The 22,926-nt window shown below is 41.1% G+C and overlaps 1 protein-coding gene across 1 annotated transcript in view; it reads left to right on the forward strand.

Moving 5' to 3' along the window:
* The first annotated feature begins 2,532 nt into the window (after positions 1-2,532).
* NIPAL1 (NIPA like domain containing 1) overlaps positions 2,533-22,926 on the forward strand; it is a 29,955-nt gene continuing 9,561 nt past the window's right edge. The window contains exons 1-4 of the mRNA XM_075195334.1: positions 2,533-2,666; positions 12,541-12,816; positions 19,691-19,747; positions 21,848-21,938. Of these exons, the coding sequence (XP_075051435.1) occupies positions 2,612-2,666; positions 12,541-12,816; positions 19,691-19,747; positions 21,848-21,938 (479 nt within the window). The 5' untranslated portion in view covers positions 2,533-2,611. The remainder of the gene's footprint in view (positions 2,667-12,540; positions 12,817-19,690; positions 19,748-21,847; positions 21,939-22,926) is intronic.

A 22,926-nucleotide genomic window follows, 5' to 3' on the forward strand; every position in this document is an offset into this window, starting at 1 on the left:
CTTTGAGTTCTTTTGCAAAATACATTTGACTATTCCTGAGATGATATGCTCTGACCTATATATTTCGATTTATCTATAAAAGAACAATTATTATTGCAAATTATTATTTAATATAATAAAAGAGAAAAAGGGGAAACTGGAAGGGTCTCCATGACACAAATGTATACGTATATGGAACAATGTACCCTACAGGTGTAAGCTATAAGCATATTAAAAGTCACTTTAGTGTTCCATGACAACGTAGAGGCATGTAACCAGTGTCAGAGAATTTTGAGTGCATACTATCTTCTTCAGCATGTTTTATAGCACACAAGTTTTCCTGATAATTACTCTCATAATGATATCACTACACTCTGATTATACAGGCACTAGTATATTTTACATTAATATGTATTATATACAATACATATTAATCTCACTTGTAAGTAGATCATTTACAAAAACGAATCATCTTCCACAACTGTTTACCCAAGAACACTGCATTTTATTTTTACGGCCAACTTAGAACATGGGCCAAAGCTGGTGTCATAGCAAGGGTGGCCTTATAGAGTAACTTAGATTGTACGCTCCCTTGAGCAGGGCCATCTCTCCTCCTGTTTCCTTCACTTCTAACTCTGCTCTCCAGCTACCTTTCCCCCCACCCCTCTGGGGGTCTCCCCGTCATCCGTGCCCTTCCTCTTGGGCTCCAGCGCTTGCTGGTCTTCCCTCCCCCTCTCTCTAGCTGTGCTTTGAGCTTACTGAGTTACTGTGCTTATTGTTTACTGTACCGTGCTGTCCCACCTTGTATTGTACTTGTTTGTCCCTGTACGGCGCTACGGACACTTTGTGGCGCCCTATAAATAAAAATTAATAATAAAAGTAATAATAATAACTTACACACAATGGAATATATATAATAAATTGTATATATGCCTGGCCTGTTATCCATTGGCATTAAAATGCATGTTTTTACTAATATTTTTTTAACAACAGTAAAATAATGCAAACGGGTATGGAGATGGAACATGTTGGTTCCAACCTCATACCCACTTTTGTTTATGCCAGTGTATGGAAATTACATCCTATATGCAGGACCGCCATCAGGGGGGTACAGGCAGTACGGCTGTAAGGGGCCTGGACAAACTATAGGGACCAGGCAGACCCATCCATCTGTCCGGGACCCCTCGACTGTCCGTGCCCCTTAGTCTGACCAAGCGCTTACCTGTCCCTCACAATGCTGCGACTCCCAGGCACTTATAGGATGGGAACAAGTGGCGCAGTGACATCATCACTGCTTCCCAGTCTATCAGTGTCCAGGAGCTGCAGCATCACTTCAAGCACAAGGTAAGTTAATTGGGCATTTATTATGATAGGGAAGGGAGGGGAGTGCAACATTTATTATGATAGGAGATGGGGGGAGCATTTACTGGGATGGGGAGTGGATGGAGCGAAGCATTTACTGGGATGAAATGGCGAGGGGGGCGGGGCATTTACTGTGATGAGGAGGGGGAGCAGAGCATTTACTGTGACGGGATGGTGTGGGGGGGACATTTTCTGTGATGGAATGGTGAGGGGGGAGGCATTTACTGTGATGAGGGAAGCATTAACTTGATGAGGGTGGCATTTACTGGGATGAGAGGGAGTGAAAGGAGGCATAAACTGTGATGAGGAAGAGGGAATTTACTGTGATGAGGGAGGCGGGCATTTACTGTGATGAGTGAGGGGGTGAATGTACCATGCAGAGGGAGGGGGGGTGCATGTATGGCGTACAGGGACAGAGGGGAGGGGGGTCTGCCAGATGAATTAGTACTGGGCAGGGGCACACGTGGGGGGGTTTCTGGTTCTACATAAACCCCTCCCCTCTGTGAAGAACAGGGGCTAAACAGTGCCCCTACATAGCGGCACTTTACTGTACAGCAGCCGCGGCGCTGCGCCGTGGCTGCTGTACAATACAGTGCCGCGGAAATGGAGCGGGAAGACCCCCCCAACCCCCCCTTAAAAATCCTGCATGCGCCCCTGCTGGGCCCCACAAATTCTGATGGCGAACCTACCAACATGTCAAATACATCTTTAACTGACCTAAATATGGTAAATGATGATTAATAAGGTTCATCTTATGGAGCTCTAAGTAAATACATACATACATAGGCAAATGTGTTACCCTGAGAGCTAATAAATTACAATTCACAATAAAAAAGCAGTTCAATAAACATATTGTTTTGTGTTATATTGTTTCATTGCCGTGATCTTTGTCTTCCTAAACACATTCTCTTAAATCACTGGAGAATTATAAGTTGCTAGGCAATATCACCGCAAACAGTTTTATGTTTTAAACAAGCAATAAAACTGTTGGAACATTTAATAAAAGCGCGAGATAAATGCAACATCTACAACTTTCATACAGAAAACAAAAACCGGATTCTTGACACTGGCACAGCCTTGTAACACCAACACAATCATACAAGTAGTTACTGTAACCTTAAATGGGTGTCGCCCTCATGAAGCAATAATGAAGTGAAGGCAGGGAAGGGGCCGGTCTACAGCGTGGAGTGAACCGTAGTTGACAACAAACTATCAGGAGATTGGGGGACTCTGGAGGGTGAGCTCAGGGGACCTATTCCTGGATTGAAGAATGGGAGAGATATCAGCTGTTCTTACCGTGCCAGAAGGAACAGTGTGTAACACAGGTTAGTGACACCCCTCCTATCCCGACCTCACCTCATCCTAAAATATATATATTGTGTAATTATTTTACCTCTGGGAGAGTTTATGTTCCCCTCTGGGGGGGGGGGGGGGGTATTTACACCTGTTGCCTTGTATTTGATCTAAAAATACATCTCCCATCTTCCTTTGGTGCTGAATATTTACGATACAAAGTTGAAACTGAAATTTATTTTGTAGTGTATAATATAACATGAGAGGTTTTGAATTTATACTAAACGAGATACAATAGATGTTTAAACAGACATAGTATCCTATGATACATATTGACATGTAAATAGTTAAGTGATGTCTGGTTTCATGCTTAATTGCCTGTAGTAGAATATATTCGGGGACTGTTTGATGTTCTATGAAATGAAAATGGAACATCATGAATAGTTCGTTTTGCGATTATGGAATTTGTGGCATTAAAATTCCTGAATGATGGAATACGGTGTTATCATGTCTCACATGTTTTATTTCATAAGATGATTCCTGATTTTGTTCTTGGCAAATATGGAATATTTAAGGACCTTGCTTTTATTTCTGTAATAAATCTGTGTTAGTTTTCCACTGGTGACACCGGCTGTCATGTAGGTGTATGTGGTGACAGGTGAGGTCAGGTGAGTCAGGTAGAGATGATGGGATGACTGGGGAGGGGTGGGGCAGACTGTACAAATGACATTTTTGACATCAGTGCAGGACGAAACTGGCTGCTAACACGTAATGTGTACTCTGCACAATCCTGGATAGTCACAGGTGATTCAGTGTAAAGGGGATTGTACAGGTACAACACACTCAGTTGAGATTTCCATTAGTAACTATGTGCAAAGTTTAGTTGCAGGGCGGGGCAAAATAACACACTGTTCCAAACATCATGACGTCTGCACCTTTCCCATCACCTGAAATAAAATCAGCCAAAACAGAGGTAAAAAAATTACAAATTGCGATAAGTGAAATACATTTAAGGGAATCTATGGGGCCTATTTATTATTGCTTTTTTTTTTCATTAAACTCCCATGAAGACGGCCGATTTAAGTAATGTTCACATTTAGTAATAGTGCATCACAGCAGATATTTTAGGTATCTACTGCTTTGCAATTTTTTTTTAAATATACCACAATTTAATAAGTTCCGAAAAGGCAATTGCACATACGATAATGTATGCCAGCTCAGCTCCCTCTATCGGGGACAGCATTGCCATAGAGGGATCTTCGGATACCTCATCGCATCTTACTGCTCTCCCCTATGGTCATTATCGCAAAGGTGGTCACTTTGCGGCAGTGACCATAGACAGGGGAGCACGCAGGATTTTTAGGAGGGGGTTTCCCCCCACCCCAAAAAAACAACAAAAAACGCGGTGCATGCGCAGCAGCTCCATTTCGGCAGCACTGTACCATACAGCAGCCGCGGCGCTGTCAAAGAAGCGTCCGCGGCGGTGCTGTATACAATACAGCACCGCCGCGGACGATTCCTTGACAGCGCCGCAGCTGTAATATAGTCCAGTGCCGCTATGTGGGGCACTTCGTTAGCGGAGGGGAGGGGTTTCTGGAGACCCAGAAACCTCCCCTTCGTGCTCCTCTGATAGAGGGACATAGGAGACAGGTCTTCGCCGGAGAAGCAGTTTTTTTCATGACTGCTGTTCCTGTTGAAGTTTTTTAAGAAATATGCATAATATTTCAATCCTTTGCGATGATGATTGAAATAATTGTGTATAAAATGCAGTAATAAATAGGGGCCTATGTATTAACATCATATGGTGCCAATCAATATACATTGCTGCAAATTGCAATAATACATATTTTAGCACCAATGAAATGCACCATGCCGGGTACACTGGGAGCCCTAGCAAACTCCCCCCTATAGTGAGATCTGTTTTTCCCGTGTACCGGCAACCTCGCGATGTCGGCGCATGTGCATAGCACTTCCGTGGTGAGGGATCCAGCGAAGCCGGAGTGGCTTCAGCTGGATCCCATTTAACCAAAGCTTTTCAAAACTTGATGCATTGCAGAACTTCACAGTCCCCATATTAAGTTATAGGGGCTGTCTTAAGAAACGTTAAGTGGGTTATGTCAGGATAAATCTTTGGTTTCTAATGAAAAAAAACCTTCATACATTTTGCAATGACCATTTTATGGAGAAAACGACTGTTTTCTCTGTTTTAATTGCTGATCGCAGTCTCATACATAGGGTCATATAGCAAATAGTGATGGTGCACTATCGTGCACTTACCATGAAATCCAGGTCCCTCTGTGTGTCCCGCATATTTATCCATGATATCTGCTGCTTTGCATTCCTTTTCTCGTTTTTGGGAGCAGTCACCATTTTACAGTATGGTGACTGCTCCCAACCGCAATCTAACAAGTTCCGAAAAAAAGTTTTTTTCTGAAGCTGACGTACATTATCATAATTGAAAGATTTCATGGCTGTCAGCTCTGCTCCGAAGAGCAGAGCTGGACAGCGCATGTGTGGAGGGATCACATAATCCCTCCCTGTCACTCACCGCTCGCTCTCTGCAACTTGTTGCAGAGTCAGAGCGGAGATGTCTGTGCACATGTGCAGTTCGAAGACCTGCACATGCGCAATTCTAGTGTGAAGAAAAATGAAGAGGACAAGGAGGAGATCCGGAGACATCGTGTTCCGAAGAGGCGGGGTAAGTGTGATTTTTTTTTTATCACAGAAACAGCAGTTTTTCGGAACTGCTGTTTCTGTGTTGCAATTTTCATAAATTTGAGAAATAGTTGAATCCTTATCAATGCGATAAGGATTAAAAACTTTTTTTCACTTTATGATAAGATTGATAAATATGCCCCATAGATCACTAAATATTTATGTCTCACAGTATGCTGAAAGGTTTTTACTTTGTCATGGTTATAGCCAAAAGCAGCATTTATTTAGTACAACCCAATATGTTTTTAGGGGTATATTTACTAAGCTGCGGGTTTGAAAAACTGGAGATGTTGCCTATAGCAACCAATCAGATTCTTGCTGTCATTTTGTAGAGTGCACTAAATAAATGAAAGCTAGAATCTGATTGGTTGCTATAGGCAACATTTCCACTTTTTCAAACCCGCAGCTTAGTAAATCTAGCCCTTAGAGTCATTCTACTACAGGAGCACTAAGTTATTATCTATTTATTCCCTGAAATAAAACTCCATTTTAGGCTGGCAGATTATATGGCCATTTACCAATTAGGACACTTGTACCATGTTTTTCTATGAATATTGTCTGCTATCACCATCCTGAGACGGAGGATTGCAGCTGTACATGGACCGGTGAAGAGATTTGCTGGAGAAGTCTGACGAATTTCTCCACAGTCTGCAGTTCTGCCAGGTCTTAGCTGTAATCTGTTTTGGTTTCAGCCTTTGATCAAGTCCACAAATTCTGGTTTCCCCACTCTCCACTGTTATCTTTGGCAGATTACATTGTGCTATACTATGAAAGCACATTATAGTACGACTCATATTATAATCTACTTTCCAATAACTATTTGACATGCTCCCTTCATACTGTCAAACCCTATGCAATCCCCACCTTTTATGCACAGAAACCAGATAAACCTGTAACACCAGCCTTCAAGCTCAGATTAATAAATTAACTGGATTGTTGCTCACAGTCGGTTTAATTAATGAAACTGGTTGTGGCAGTGGCCTGGTGTTTACAATTGTATTGTGACTTTCTCCCTGTAGATTAAATAACCAATGGTGCTGTATAAATGAACATATATATTGTACATTGAAACTATTTAAAAAACTTTTATAATGAATACCCTCTACCATGCAATTAAAACTGCAATAGGAATATATAATGCATAACAATTCAAATTAAACGTTACTCCTAGAACTGGTTAATAATTGTTTCTTTAATAAGCATTAAAAACATGTATAACCCCGATGTTCAGAGGCAGGCGCTAGATTTTGACAGTAAGGATTTGCCTTTCACCAACATTTTCATTTTCGCTGTGTATACATACTGCTAGTATTTGTATATTGTAAACCTTAGATATACACCCTGCTGTTTTGTTGCTTTAAAAAAAAAAAATCCTACAAATCACCCTTCAAAAAAGGAGTCACCGAGTACCTATGCAGTATAATATCGGCTACTTGTGATAGTGGAATATAATTGATTGGGTAGCACGGTGGCTTAGTGGTTAGCACTTCTGCCTCACAGCACTGAAGTCATGAATTAGATTCCCGACCATGGCCTTATCTGTGTGGAGTTTGTATGATCTCCCTGTGTTTGTGTGGGTCTCCTCTAGGTGCTCCGGTTTCCTCCCACACTTCAATTAAATACTAGTAGGTTAATTGGCCGATATTAAATTGACCTTAGTCTCTCTCTGTCTGTCTGTGTGTGTATGTTAGGGAATTTAGACTGTAAGTTCCAATAGGGCAGGGACTGATGTGAGTGAGATCTCTGTACAGCGTTGCGGAATTAGTGGTGCTATATAAATAGCTGCTGCTGATGATGATGATAGGGACAAAAACTTTGGGGAGGGGTAATTTATTTATTTTGTATTTATTCTATACATACATTGTTCTCTACGCTCTCAGGGTCTGAGTCATTAAGGACAAGAAAGCAACAAAAGAAAAAGGAGTAACTTTGCACCTTGGCAAAACCATGTTGTATTGGAGGGGGAGGTAAATTTAAAATGTGGGTACAGATTTATAATTGGGGTAGGGCATGTCCTAGATCAGCCTTAAATTCAGTGTAAAACCAAAGCTATCAAGTATTTGTATCCTGCATGAAAAAAACAGCCAGTATTTTCCTTATGTGCAAAATAATAAACTAATTTTCACCCCTTGCATTGTAACATGGTTTTGTCCAATATCAAATTGACTCTTTTCTTTGCTTTGCTCGCTGTAATGACTCAGGCTCTCTATGTCCTTCATGTAGTAACCATGCACATTGTGAACATATCCTAATTAATAATTCTGTCCCTATCCTATTTGGCTACAGTAACAACTTGCTGCAATTAAATAGATTATGAAGTTCAACTATATTTCAAGATAACTCTACCCAAAGTGAAAAAAATAGTTTTGGGTGGAAGTAGATTGGATTAATAAGCCTAATAACATGCAGCAAAAATGCGGAAATGTGGATGGGTAATAACAATATGGTTTTTTTTTATTTTATATCTTTGAAATAATGAATATTGTGTGAGTTATATGTCATCATAATCTAGTGTATGGCGATTACATTGCAGTAATGGGGCTGGTTCAATACAGTATATCAGGTGCTTGCATAGGTGAAAGCATAGTCCACAAAGGTGCGAGTACATGAAGAAGCCTCTGTGTCAGAAGTTGGTAAATTAGTTAGTCCATTACTCATACTTGCCAACTCTCCCGGAATGTCCGGGAGACTCCCGCATTTTGAGAGAGTCTCCCGGACTCCCGGGCGAGTGTGGCAAAATCCCGGATCTGCCCACTTTCTAGTGAAGTGGGCAGAATTATGTCACAAACGCCGCGATTCCTGGTGAATTGGCCCTGCCCCCGCTGTCAAATGACGCATTTTGCGTCATGCCTTCACGGGGCGGGTCCAAAATGACGCGGATTTTGGAGGCCCGCCCCCCATGACGCCCACCTCCCTCGTAGGCTCCCGGATACCAACATTGTAAAGTTGGTAAGTATGCCATTACTTGAATAGCAGCTTGGCTACATTACTCTTCTTAATGCAACTGACTTGCAGTGCAAGTAAACTGGGTGTGGAGGCTTTAGAATGAAAAACAAAAAGGTTTTAATTAGAGTGGGTGTACAGACTGACTAGTGATTAGGACAGGAAAGGGTGTGTGTTGCACAAAGAATAGACTAGTTGATAGCACAATGTATATGTATATTTGTACAGTATCATTTCTGCTCCAGCGATATTTTATAATAAATGGACTGATTTTGCATCGCTGTGATAAACGATGATAGAGAATCTATGTTATGTGGGCCGTAGTCCCAGAGATCACACACACATGTTTTCCTATATAACAATCATACTTGCCAACTCCCGGATTCCGGGTAGGTCTTCCGGACTCCCGGGAGAGTATGGCAGCCTCCCGCCTCTGCCCACTTCCTAGTAAAGTGGGCAGAAATACATCCAAAATGCCGGCGATTCTAGGGGAATCGCAGCATTTGGCCCCGCCCCCGCTGTGAAATGGCGCGTTGCGTTATTACATCGGGGGGTGTGGTCAAATTGGTGTGATTTGCATAACCCCACCCCTGAAATGCCCACTTCCCCAGGCAGCTCCCGGATGCTGACTTAAGAAGTCAGCAACTATGATTACAATCCAGGAGAAATGAGTGTCTGTGGGCATGGAAGCTCCTTTTATAAGGCTATAGACCTGTGACATTTGTTGATTCTTACTGATTGGCTTCTTCTTTACGTCTGTACCACTTGCCTTTCTACAGTTGGTGTAAATAATCCACATATATCTCTCAAATTCTGTATAATTCTGTAACACTCCTTGTCTATCCTTTTTCCCCGGTGTTTAATGTAATAAAAGGATAGTAAATTGAAAAGTTGAATATAAATGTTGTAATTACAATATGTATTTGATTATATTTCTGATATAAAAAAAACACAATTTTTTATTCAAAGTCATAGAAGTTATAACTATAATATTTTCTATGAAAATTAAAAGGGGATATTCCCACTTTCCAAAATGCAGGAAGAAGGGAATTAAGGGGATCACTGCTATGGAATGGATAGTTAAATGTGCTGTAAGATATTGGCAAAGCTCACATTCACAGCTGAATAGCCGAAAATGGACTTACTATAACCATGAGTAAACAGTATTTCCACGACAAGGCTTGTCGGGGAAGTCCTGAACAGAGGTGCAATCCATGGGCAGCAGGACTAATTTATGACAAATAAATAACTTTTAACACACATGATCCCTTAAAAAATGTCTCTTGTCCAATGCTCAACGCTGACAGATCAGCATGAAAACTTACCTCCATTGGAAAAAAGCCAAAATCTGATACTGGCAAAAAAAAATGGGAAAGTATGCTCAGACATTCCTATATCGCTAAGTAAGAGAAGAAGAAATGCTAGTGTCAGTGGTACTGAAGTAAAGTCACCATCAAACTTATTTAGCATTCCTCCAAGTAGTGAGTGCTAAATGTTTGGCAGTTGTACATAATAAAAAGCAATCTTTGTTTGTAGATGTCACAAAGAACTAAATGTAAACTGACCCAAAAATATATGTGATAATGCACCCACTACTGTCAATCTAAGAATTCACGAGAAGTTCTGTGTCCATATAAAAACAAGAGGCTGCAGACCTAAGTTATAGGACTCTCTGATTACTTCTGTTATGCTTATATTTCATAGTGATGGTGCATTATTCCTTATAGTACATGAGTAGCAGTGTTATGACAAAGAAAGCAAAATATACGTTTTAATTACCATGGTGTTAACTATGTTTTGGTGTACTAGTTTTTGTTTAACTTCTTTGCTGCTGTGACTTTTTATCACCCATGTGCTGAGCCTATTTTGTTTTATTTTTTGGCTTCTTTATAACACCTGATATGGTAAAGAAAATCTGCCCAAAATTACCATGTTTATTTGTGAGTGTTTTCTAGTTTTGCTTTTCTTTCTCTTTTCTAAGATACACACTGGTGGAGATTCAATTCAGCTCAAAGTGCCACACTCGTCTATTATACGCACTGAATACTAGGTGTGAGCAAATGAGAATAATTGAGCCCTATTCCATGCACAATGAGCATCACAGATCGCTAAATTTAATTGCCCCCCTAGTATTCGTGTATAATAGATGAACGAGGTACTTTGCTCAGAATTTAATCTCCTTCTTTGGGGTTACAGGTTTGGAATTTCTTTTTCTCTAAAACAGTAACATCAGGGTTATACACTCAAGTTTTCCTAACTTCAGCAAAAAAGATTTTTTGGAAAAAAATAAAAAATATTTTGCACTAAATAATACACCCAGTGGTCATTTTATTGGGTATACCTTTCTAGTACTGGGTAGGTCCCCCATTGTCCCCAGAACAGCCCTGAAATCTTCATGGCATTGATTGAAGAAGGTGCTGGAAACATTTCTGTCTCGCACATGTTGACATGATATCATCATGCAGTTGCTGTCGATTTTTCGGCACTATCATTGTGCAAATCTCTTGTTCAACAATATTGTATTGTATTGTACTGTATTGTATTGTAATAATACAAAATTGTATTGTATTGGAGTGAGTTCTTGTCCTTTCTCTTGGTACAATTTCATCCAAAACAGGATTTATCACTTGAATTGATCAAATCACACATAGCCAGGGGCAGGCTGGGCCAAGGGACAGAGGGCCCATGCCCCCCAGGCTGGTCCCATAGTGGGCTACCTTGGGCTGGGCCACCAGCATTTTTTTTCCTTTAAAATGTTCCTAATAGGCTGCCCAGAGGTTTAAGCATTTACTTGTGGCAATTTATTCTAAAATAATCAACTGGCCAATGAAATTGCAGCTTGTGTGTACACCATTGTAGATGACATCATCCAGTAATAGGGTTAACAGTGCTAGCAGCCGTATCTGGTCTGCTGACACCCCTATAAGCTACACAAGCTCCGAACTAGAAATACCTGTTAAACGAAGCATGCTGATCCCTCTGCTGCAGATTTTGCATTGGACTCAGGGTCCTAGTAGCAGGCTACATTGGAATTGGGGAAGTGTAAGTGATCTAATCTCTGCTGACACAGGTCAAGAGGTATTCACAATACTCAATGTGAATATTTGTCTTCATAGTGACATAATGCAATGGAATAAGAGGAGATGGCATTAGTGTGTCAGCAGAGACACTGCTCGGGGAAGAGCCATGTGCATTTTGTGCTTGGTGTGTGTTACAGCACCAACATTCTGGAGTCCTTTGCAGATGCTTAGTCTTATCCATTAAGGTAGCTTTATTTATTTATTTTTACTTTAGGCACCAGTTTTCATAAATGTCCCCCAGAAGGAACATTTTAATGGAAAACAAAATGCAGGTGACCCAGCCTAAGGCATACTTGCCAACATTTTAGATTTGACTTCCAGGAGCTGCCGGGTGGAGGTGGGCGTGCAGGGGGCGGGGCTCCGAAAATAGCGTAATTTCACGGTGAATCCCGGTGTTTGAACCGAATTCTGCCCACTTCACTAGGAAGTGGGTAGATCAGGGAGATTGCCACACTCTCCCGGAATGCGGGAGTCTCCCGGACATTCCGGGAGAGTTGGCAAGTATGGCCTAAGGTAACCCACTCAGGCGATCAGCCTGGGGGCAGATGTCCCCTGCCCCTGGTTATATGCATGTTAGGACTTCTGCCTCACAGCACTGGGGTCATAAGTTTGATGTCCAACCATGGCCTTACCTGTGTGGAGTTTGTATGTTCTTTGCGTGTTTGCGTGGGTTTGCTCCTGGTGCTCTGGTTTACTCCTGGTGCTCTGGTTTCCTCCCAAACCCCAAAAACTTACTCGTATATTATTTGGCTGCTGACAAAATTAACAAGTGTGTGTGTTAGGGAATTTAGATTGTAAGCTCCAATGGGGCAGGGATGTGATTGACAAATATTCTCTGTACAGCGCTGCAGAATTTGAGGTGCTATATAAATAAACGGTGGTGATGATGATAAGCATTGTGCTTTCAGTTATTTTTCTATGCATTGTTTGTTTGGAAGATAACTGCTATCTTCAAGTGAAAAAAACATACTACAACAAAACCCAGATACATGTGTTCCTCTAAGCACTTCCAGTGTTGCCAGAAAAAACCTCAGTGAGTTTTTAAACTATGCTCTGTCTGAATGTTTTTTCAAGCATCTCCGCATATATCAAACAGATTATAAAATGAAGCAAACTTAAGCTCATCAACCCTAATTTATCATGTGTTTTCTTTTGTCTCTGGTTGTAGGTGCTGTCTTATCGCTGATGTGCTCTCACAGCGTTTCTCAGATATGGTGTCAGATAATGAACACGTCACAGGACACATTGCCATTCATTACTTTACACAACATGAGTCCGTCCACCAATGAAACTAACCTGAGCACGGCAACGTCGTTCAGAAACAAATACAACCTATATATTGGTTTAATGCTGGCAATTAGTTCCAGTCTTTTTATTGGGTCAAGTTTTATCATGAAGAAAAAAGGACTTTTACGATTGGCTGAGAAAGGAATCACCAGAGCAGGTAAGGAAAGTGACACATGTTTGTTCATGATAAGATAAGCAGAGGGTTTCAGCAATTAGTTACAGCGTGTATTATGTATTATGCAATGATGCTGTGGAAAGAAAAGGAAGTTCTGATATTGAAGGCACTTTATTAGTACTAGATCAAATGTATGACTAAAATATATGACACACACATATATATATATATATATATGTGTATATATATTTGTGCTAGAGTAGCTCTTCTGTGGGATTGGACCAGATAGGTTAGCGTTTGCTCCCAGCGCACATCAATGAGCCTTGGCCGCTCATGATCCTGTCACCGGTTCACCAGTTGTCCTTCCTTGGACCACTTTTCGTAGATACTAATCACTGCATACCGGGAACACCACACAAGACCTGTTGTTTTGGAGATGTTCTGACCCAATCATCTAGCCATCACAATTTGGCCCTTGTCAAAGTCGCTCAGATACTTACGCTTGTCCATTTTTCCTGCTTCCAACACATCAACTTCAAGAACTGATTGTTCACTTTCTGCCTAATATATCCCACCCCTCAACAGGTGCCATTGTAGCAAGATAATCAATGTTATTTACTTCACTTGTCAGTGGTTTCTAATATTGTGGCTGACTGGTGTATATATAGTACCAGAGTGTCGCCAGTGTCTGAAAATGTATGAAAATATGTAAGATTGATTGAAACTGGGCAAACAAGAGAAGATTCCCCCTATAGGTCCTCAATGTTTTCGTAGTATATTTTTTTTAGATTATATATTATCTGTTACCAAGTGGATAATGGGCTGAATTATTCACTGTATTTATTTTGAATATTTATATATAAACTGACAAAATTGATTGTCATTTTAGAGATGAACACTTTGCTCTAATGTAACTAACAATAAAAAGCAGATATTAAACCAGAAATATCATCTCTCACAATTCAGGTTCCATTTGCTTTACTATTTCTCATTTTTTTTCTTAAATTTCTTACATTTCTTGTCTACAATGTCTGTAAGATAGTGGAATTTCAGAAATAAGACTAGAAAAACAGTAAATTATTTTAACTGTGACCAAAATAATGATTATATGAGATGTATGAACTGTGGTTTATAGCCAGGCACACCATATGCTAATTTAAACCCAAGATTTTAAAAGTGTTTAAATAAATTTGCATTTATCACTCTGATGATCCTGAGCTGGCGTACATTACCATATGTGTACCGTATGTGTGTACACCAGCCTGAGCTGTCGTACATTACCATATGTGTACCGTATGTGTGTACACCAGCCTGAGCTGTCGTACATTACCGTATGTGTGTACACCAGCCTGAGCTGACGTACATTACCGTATGTGTGTACACCAGCCTGAGCTGACGTACATTACCGTATGTGTGTACACCAGCCTGAGCTGACGTACATTACCGTATGTGTGTACACCAGCCTGAGCTGTCGTACATTACCATATGTGTACCGTATGTGTGTACACCAGCCTGAGCTGACGTACATTACCGTATGTGTGTACACCAGCCTGAGCTGACGTACATTACCGTATGTGTGTACACCAGCCTGAGCTGACGTACATTACCGTATGTGTGTACACCAGCCTGAGCTGACGTACATTACCGTATGTGTGTACACCAGCCTGAGCTGACGTACATTACCGTATGTGTGTACACCAGCCTGAGCTGACGTACATTACCGCATGTGTGTACACCAGCCTGAGCTGGCGTACATTACCGTATGTGTGTACACCAGCCTGAGCTGGCGTACATTACCGTATGTGTGTACACCAGCCTGAGCTGGCGTACATTACCGTATGTGTGTACACCAGCCTGAGCTGGCGTACATTACCGTATGTGTGTACACCAGCCTGAGCTGGCGTACATTACCATATGTGTACCGTATGTGTGTACACCAGCCTGAGCTGGCGTACTTACCATATGTGTACCGTATGTGTGTACACCAGCCTGAGCTGTCGTACATTACCGTATGTGTGTACACCAGCCTGAGCTGACGTACATTACCGTATGTGTACCGTATGTGTGTACACCAGCCTGAGCTGGCGTACATTACCGTATGTGTGTACACCAGCCTGAGCTGGCGTACATTACCATATGTGTACCGTATGTGTGTACACCAGCCTGAGCTGGCGTACATTACCATATGTGTACCGTATGTGTGTACACCAGCCTGAGCTGGCGTACATTACCATATGTGTACCGTATGTGTGTACACCAGCCTGAGCTGGTGTACTTACCGTATGTGTGTACACCAGCCTGAGCTGGCGTACATTACCATATGTGTACCGTATGTGTGTACACCAGCCTGAGCTGGCGTACTTACCGTATGTGTGTACACCAGCCTGAGCTGACGTACATTACCGTATGTGTACCATATGTGTGTACACCAGCCTGAGCTGGCATACATTACCGTATGTGTGTACACCAGCCTGAGCTGACGTACATTACCGTATGTGTACCATATGTGTGTACACCAGCCTGAGCTGACGTACATTACCGTATGTGTGTACACCAGCCTGAGCTGGCGTACATTACCGTATGTGTGTACACCAGCCTGAGCTGGCGTACATTACCATATGTGTACCGTATGTGTGTACACCAGCCTGAGCTGACGTACATTACCGTATGTGTGTACACCAGCCTGAGTTGGCGTACATTACCGTATGTGTGTACACCAGCCTGAGCTGACGTACATTACCGTATGTGTACCATATGTGTGTACGCCAACCTGAGCCGCTGTACATTACTGTATGTGTAAATGCATCTTTATTACTTGTTACTTTGCGGTATGGATTTTGTTTAAAAATGCAAAGCTGCAGATATCTATGCTCTGCTGCGTTACTCTGTTGATACATTTGGACGATACTTATACTTGTGTCTATTCCCCGAAACAAATACTGAATAATAAATAGATCTATTAAAGTTTAAACACTGATTTTGCTGGAGGTATCAATAAATATAAGATTAAGTTTACCGGTAATTTACATTTTTATTCCTGTGAGTGGTTGTTTAGGTAGGGCCCTAGTGCACTGCTTTACCTGGGGACCTATAATCCTGGTAGGACGGCCCCGACAGGCCTAGCAATGGTGGATCACCCAACCCCCCTCCAAGGACCCCCACTCACTTAGAGGCCCCCACTGTCATCACTAGTACTCAGGACTTAGACCAGCCCTGTGCCCAGAGCTTGATTCGGACGTGGCTGCCTGCGCTGTAGTTTTGCCCCTACTGTACATTGACAACGGGCAATTGCCCCATCCCCGCCCCGTTCACTCCCAGAAATCGAAAAGAAAATGTAGGCTGTAGTGAGGGTCCTGTGCGTCTGTAGCTGCAGGGAACATTGCTGCGTATATCCCGTTTCTGGACGTTTGCAGAGTGATTTTGCATGTGATATGCACAAAATAGGTAGTTACGTGCCTTGATGAATCAGGTCCAAATTGCTTAATCAATCCCTCAAGAGAACAGTGTGCCACATTTTACAGGAGAGATAATAAAGATATATTTAACAGCAAATCAATCATGTGTCTGAGGTAGAAGGAATGTAGCCAAACAGCAATGAAAGGTCACTCCTTTTTATTGTTTGTGTAATTGCTATTAAAGTGAAAAGTCAATAAAAAAACATCAAACAAAAAATTAGGAATAGTAAATCTAGACTGGACGCTAAACAGTGCAATATAATCTCTCTATATATATTTCATACTTGAGGTAAGGTCATGTGACAAGTGCATGAGGGGGCGCTATTGCGTCACCATGGCCCCGCCCCCTGCTATGAAATATTCACGCCTTTGCCTAGCGGGAGGGGGGGGGTCTTGATTAAGCCCCGCCTCCACCACGACCCGAGAGGATGCCTACTTTTACGGGAGGACTCCCCAAAATTCATGAGCCTCCTGAAAATTCTGGGAGAGTAGGCAAGTATGATATATTTATGAAATCATTAAAGCAGACTTTAGACGTCTTCTTCCCTGGCCACGTAATAATGGTTTCGTAATATAGTTTGTAGTGGTCAAAGTTCTTTCCGTTCAGCTAAAGCAATATACCTGTTGGAGGTATAGTTTGTTATTACCTTTGGGAATTTGAAGGGACACACTAACTGTATGGACATCTGCGACAGCAGACTTTGTTTCAGTCACTACATCGTTAGAGCAGCAGTAGCTCATTCACTTATCAGAGAATGGATACACAGGATTTGTTATAGTGTATCAGCTATAAATTTACACTTCTCAAGACACTGTCTCACAAGGGAACTAAAGATATTTACTTGTTTGAGCTGACATCTCTCCATTTTATTATTCACCTATAACACCAGTAGATCGGAGGGTAAATGTATCATGCTCCGGTTTCTTCAAGTCGCTCTAAATCGGCGAGATGACAGCTAAAATTTAAATCGGCGCTGCCTTGTAAAGGGAAACTTACCTTTACAAGGCAGCGCCACTTTAAATTTTAGCTGTCATCTCGCCGATTTCCGGCGACTTGAAGAAACCGGAGTATGATACATTTGCCCCCGGATCTCTGTACTATAGAGTTAATGACTAGGATTAGGATTAGGATTTGGAAATTTCTCGAACTTTTCCTACAACGATAGAACATTATAACAACATCTCTAAACAGTGGTTTGTTATTGTTTGTTCCTTTGATGTATGTAGGATTCATCATTTATTATTTTTATTGTATATTTTGTCATTATAAAGGTGACATGTGATTTATATGGTTTTGATATGTATTAAAATGCTGACATTTCTACTGTTGTTTTGTGAGAGAATTTGTTAACAGCTTATTAATAATTGGTTATTACGATTAGTGCAGTTTTGGTTATTAGTGCTGCATTAATTATTTTTTCCTAGGTAATTGGTTTATACATGGAGGATTGCAGTCTCCTATCTTTAGCTGCTCAGCCGCTGCACCTTTTGATATCGTTTATAGATATATTTCTGGATATTGTGCGCCATTTAAGTTTTTTTTTGGTTATCTGTTGAACCATTGGAGGATGGCAATCAGCCTACAGGCTATCAGGCCAGCCTGGAGGTCTGTATTGGTGCTATCAAAGTGCGACAGTGATGTCGCTAAAATCATTGTATACTACATAATTATTAGGTGTATCCGCGATCTTGCCTTCCTGGTGACAGGCTATAAGTTGCTTCAGTATTTCCATTTATGAAGAAATCTAGGAGGAACGATCACTTGAATCTTCACTTGTGTCTTGTGGAGATACAGGCCCTCAAAGGTCCCTTGTTACAAGAAGACTTGACACAACATTTATGTCTCAGCCGAGCTAAGTAAACACTGTTTAAGCAAACTATGCACATTTTCTATTCTTTATATAGTTTAAATACATTTTAACTAATGTACAGTCTGCAGCCCTTGTTATTCTTTGGTGTTATAAACTGTTGTGTAGCAGTTTTATATGAAACCATGTAATGCATTAACATATGTCTTTCTGGTAAGTTGTCTTTTTAAAATATGAACTGTAATGTTTGCTGTTCTGCTCTTGTCTCATAACCACTGCAAGCAGATTCCCACAAGACACATGGAAATACAGTCCAGTGGCAGCTGGTTGGTGCTGAGTAGGCTCATGGATTGGTGACAAGCAGAATCGTGTCTTTTCTGTGGATGCCACTTTGTTGATATAAAACAATAAGATCTAAACAGCTGCCTATAGACTTTGATTTTTAAAGCTAATACATTGAACCCATTTGGAACAACCTTAAAATGTGTCACATTAAATGATGTGTACATGTTTTAAAATTTGTAACTGATTAAGCTTATTGATCAGTGGTACTAATATGTGATTTTTTTTTGTGTTGCTCTTGTGGGAGAGGTGTACACCATTCTGTTACTGTGTAATGTGTTGGTTATCTTCTTACCAACGGGGGTGTAAAGTGACAGAGGGTCCTGTCCTTGAGGGGCTGGCAGTGATGGATTTTAATGGAAGTTGTCCATTTTGATTATTCTGTGTGGGATGTGTTGAAATAGCTTCCAGTGGTTCTTGCCCTATATTGTGTATACTTTATATTGATGTTGATTGAAGTATTTTGTATCTTTAAAGCTTTAAGTATGATTAGTTTATTATTGTCATTTATTTTCCATTGTAAAATGTTTTGGTGTTTGCTAAACACAAACCAGCGCTTTTCAATGTTTTATTATTTCACCATGGTGTTCAGCTTCTGCATCTGGACAGCTTATGAGCGGCAAGTAGCAATAGTGGTTAATATCGCTTACTTACAGCAGCGTTCTGGTGAACACTTTAAAATGCATGTAATATACTTTTTGGTTTGCTTTTCACAACCTTTTGCATACCTCTCAAGTTAAAGAATCAGGCAATGTCACCTTGATGCAGTCAAGAGTGAGGTGTCACTTTGCGTGGCCACATCTCCCCATGGGCGAATCAAATGCTTCTGAGCGCTAGTCCGCCAAGTGCCCACTTCAAAACACCCCGACAATGCAGAGCAGTAGTGAACGGGAATGCCTCCCAACCTTACCACCGCGGGACAAAGATGTCCGAGGATGGGACAGAGCTCTCAAATCAGGACTGTCCCGCCTAAATCGGGGCCGTTAGGAAGTATGGCTCTTGTTGTGCTGAGCAGGGCTTCGTTCATTGAATTGATTGGTCTCCTGTGCTGGCCTCCCTCCATGAGCATTATGCATAGTAGATATGTGTATAACACACCTTTTATTTGATAGTGTATACATACATACTCTGCCATAAGTGAGGCATCACTGTGTGTTGGCAATTCTGTAACTGGTTTTATTCAGGAAAGGTCACCTTCTAATTGAGTATTTTCTGTATATTTAATATTGGCTCTATCAAACTGTAAGGAATCTCTTAGGAATTATTATTTTAATTATGTTTCTGTCTAATATGAAAAATGTTGTTTTACAGGACAGGGCGGATTCTCGTACCTTAAGGAATGGCTCTGGTGGGTTGGACTACTGTCAAGTAAGTCTAACTACTAATCCACTGCTTTAGTTAATAGTTACATTAGTGATTTACCGATGTGTTTTCTGTGCCAGCTGAATAAGACACACCTAGTGGAGTGTTGACATATGTAGATGCACCTATTCATTCAAGGTGGTGGTGGAATTATAGATTAATTCATGCAACCCTAATATTTAGAACATCTCATGCATTAGACAAGGGATTTAGTAAGGTCAGACAACAGAATGGCTTCTGTCCTGGGCTTCAGACTTCAGAATTTCCTAATTAACCATGATTTGTAAATAATGCCAGTAAATTCTTTTGTTGGGTTTAAAAATTGGATTTATTTTAGTAACCACAATAGTTTTAGGCTGATTAGTCTCCTTGTGCTCTACAGTTCTGTCTTTGGCCATATTAAAAACACCCACAGTGTTTAAATATATTCAGATTATTATTTTTACAGATTATAAGACACTAGGGGTATATTTACTAAACTGCTGGTTTGAAAAAGTGAAGATGTTGTCTATAGCAACCAATCAGATTCTAGCTTTCATTTTGTAGAATGTACTAAATAAATGATACCTAGAATCTGATTGGTTGCTATAGGCAACATCTCCACTTTTTCAAACGTTCAGTTTAGTAAATATACCCCCAGAATTTCTTTCATTTTTATAATATACAGTTCTAGATAAATATAACATAGGAGAGTTGCACACTCATGGACTTGTTTATCCCAGAGTTTTTCAAGAACATCATGTGACTGGCCACACGTGAATTACATTCATGGACATGGTTGTTTTTTTTACAAAATTATATTGAGGGTAACTATAAAGCTGATGTCTTCATAAATAGGAAAAACATGAGCCCCGTTCAGTGCTTGGCAGTTGGAAATTGCTAAAAATTTAAGAGGGGGGGGTGTATATCGGACACGATCCAACTAGGAGAAATTATGTCGGACTATCCTAGAAAGTGAGCATTTTGAAGGGATGCAGCAACTGGGACTGCGATTTCCCCTCTGTGTATAGTGCATACTTGCCAACTCTCCCGGAATGTCCGGGAGACTCCCGCATTTTGCGAGGGTCTCCCGGACTCCCGGGCGAGTGTGGCAATCTCCCGAATTCTGCCCACTTCACTAGGAAGTGCCCATTTCCTAGTGAAGTGGGCAGAATTAGATCCCAAACGCCGCGATTCCCGATGAATCGCGCCGTTTAGCCCCGCCCCCCGCTGTCAAATGACGCAATTTGCGTCATGATGTCACAGGGGGCGGGGCCAAAATGACGCTATTTTGGCCGCCCCGCCCCCTCACGCCCCCCTCCACTGGCTGGCTCCCGGAAGAGAGCTGAAGAAAGTAGGTAAGTATGGTATAGTGGTAATAGAAATGTAAAATGATTCAACTGTTCATGCTTAAAACAGGTTTTGTAAACAAATAAATTTTTTACAAGGGCACGTATTTTCAGTTCTTAGAGAAGGCATCATTGTAGCGGGGAAGTCCAAAGTTAGTAAATCAAAATATGTCAGTTTGTGTTACAAAGGGTGATTGCCGTGAGATTTGGAGTGGTGGAATGTAATAAAATTATAACAGCGATTCCACAGCCCAGTCACAAAGGAATTATGTCTCGCCTCTGGTAACCATCTCTCACTCGCGCCTACAAGACTTCTCCCGTGCTGCTCCCCACTTCCCTACCATGTCCAATCAGGCTTTTCCACAGCCTTCAAATCTTTAGACGTTCTCTAAAATCCCATCTCTTTTGTAAAGCTTACCTTATCCCTGATGATACTATTCACACTAATACACCCTCACAACTGTCCCAATCTCCACTCTTAACCACACTCACTCCTCTTGTTTCAGCTGTGCCCTCTTCCCTTTAGAATGTAAGCTCTCTAATGAGCAGGGTCCTCCATACCATTGTTTTCATGTCTGAATTTATTTTGTCTGCCTTGTATGTCTTTGTTTTATGTATGTCTATGTTTTATGTACGACACTGCGGAGCACTGTGGCGCCTTACAAATCCATGATAATAATAATAATTATGGAGTAATTTGTCCTTTGCTGATCAACAAATGGATCATTCTTTTATTCTGTAACCTAAGATTGATATATATATTTTTACTCCTTTTTAGTGGGAGCAGGAGAAGCCGCCAACTTTGCTGCATATGCATTTGCTCCTGCTACTCTGGTGACGCCTCTTGGTGCACTGAGCGTCCTCATCTGGTAAGTGTGGCCTTAATCGCTGTCATTAACCTGTATTAGTATGCAGTATATTGGTATGTTACAGTTATTACACACTTTCTATTTAAGCGGAAATTTTCATGCCAGTAACAGGACCTGTTGTGCGGAACAGCAAGAAAATATGGTATTGGACATGAATGTCTATCCAAGCTGAATACTGAGCTACCTGAAATATAGACTTAATGGAAGGATAGCGCCTTCAGATAACATTAATATATTGTCTTGTGCATGCCTGCGTGAAATATTTTAAACACCATGGTGCTGAGGTTGGGGTAATAAGTCCTAGAAAGATGCATGTACAAAAGCGCATTTTTGACCCATAGGCTGAAGCGTAGGTATCAAGATGGGTTCAGCTGGGCACCAGTAGCGTACGCACCTGGTTTCTGTCAGGCGTACTTACACCAAGATACACTTACACTCAACCAGGTCATTAGTTTTGATAGCGTAAAACTCATTCACTGTAAATAAACACCCTTCTGTAATAGAGCAGATGTAATATTAATTAATGAATCATATATATGCACGATAAATGAAGAAAGCATCTATTCGCTCCAGAGTTTGCAATCAGCCAATCAGAAGCAGTTAGCTAGTGGCAGTGACTGTCATCATCATCATCAGTGTGTGTGTGTGCTCCAGAATTTAGTCCGTTGATACGGCTACTGACAGGCATATAACCAGGGCCTTATGTGTCTGGAGTTTGTATGTTCTTCCTGTGTGTGCGTGAGTTTTGTCTGGCTGCTCCGTTTTCCTCCTACACTCCAAACACCTACTAGTAGTTTAATTGGCCGCTGACAAAACCAACCGTAGTTTGTGTCTGTCTGTGTGTTCTTTCCAGTCCAGTGATAGGTAGCCTGATACACTACAGGGACCACTTGGACAGCCCTATAACCATCTAAAGAGCCGCACATTACACTTAACCTCAGCAATAAGTTAAAACAATACATTTAATCAAAGAAAGAGACACCAATCT

Source organism: Mixophyes fleayi, chromosome 1 (genome assembly GCF_038048845.1).
Source record: "Mixophyes fleayi isolate aMixFle1 chromosome 1, aMixFle1.hap1, whole genome shotgun sequence".
Lineage (NCBI taxonomy): Eukaryota > Metazoa > Chordata > Amphibia > Anura > Limnodynastidae > Mixophyes > Mixophyes fleayi.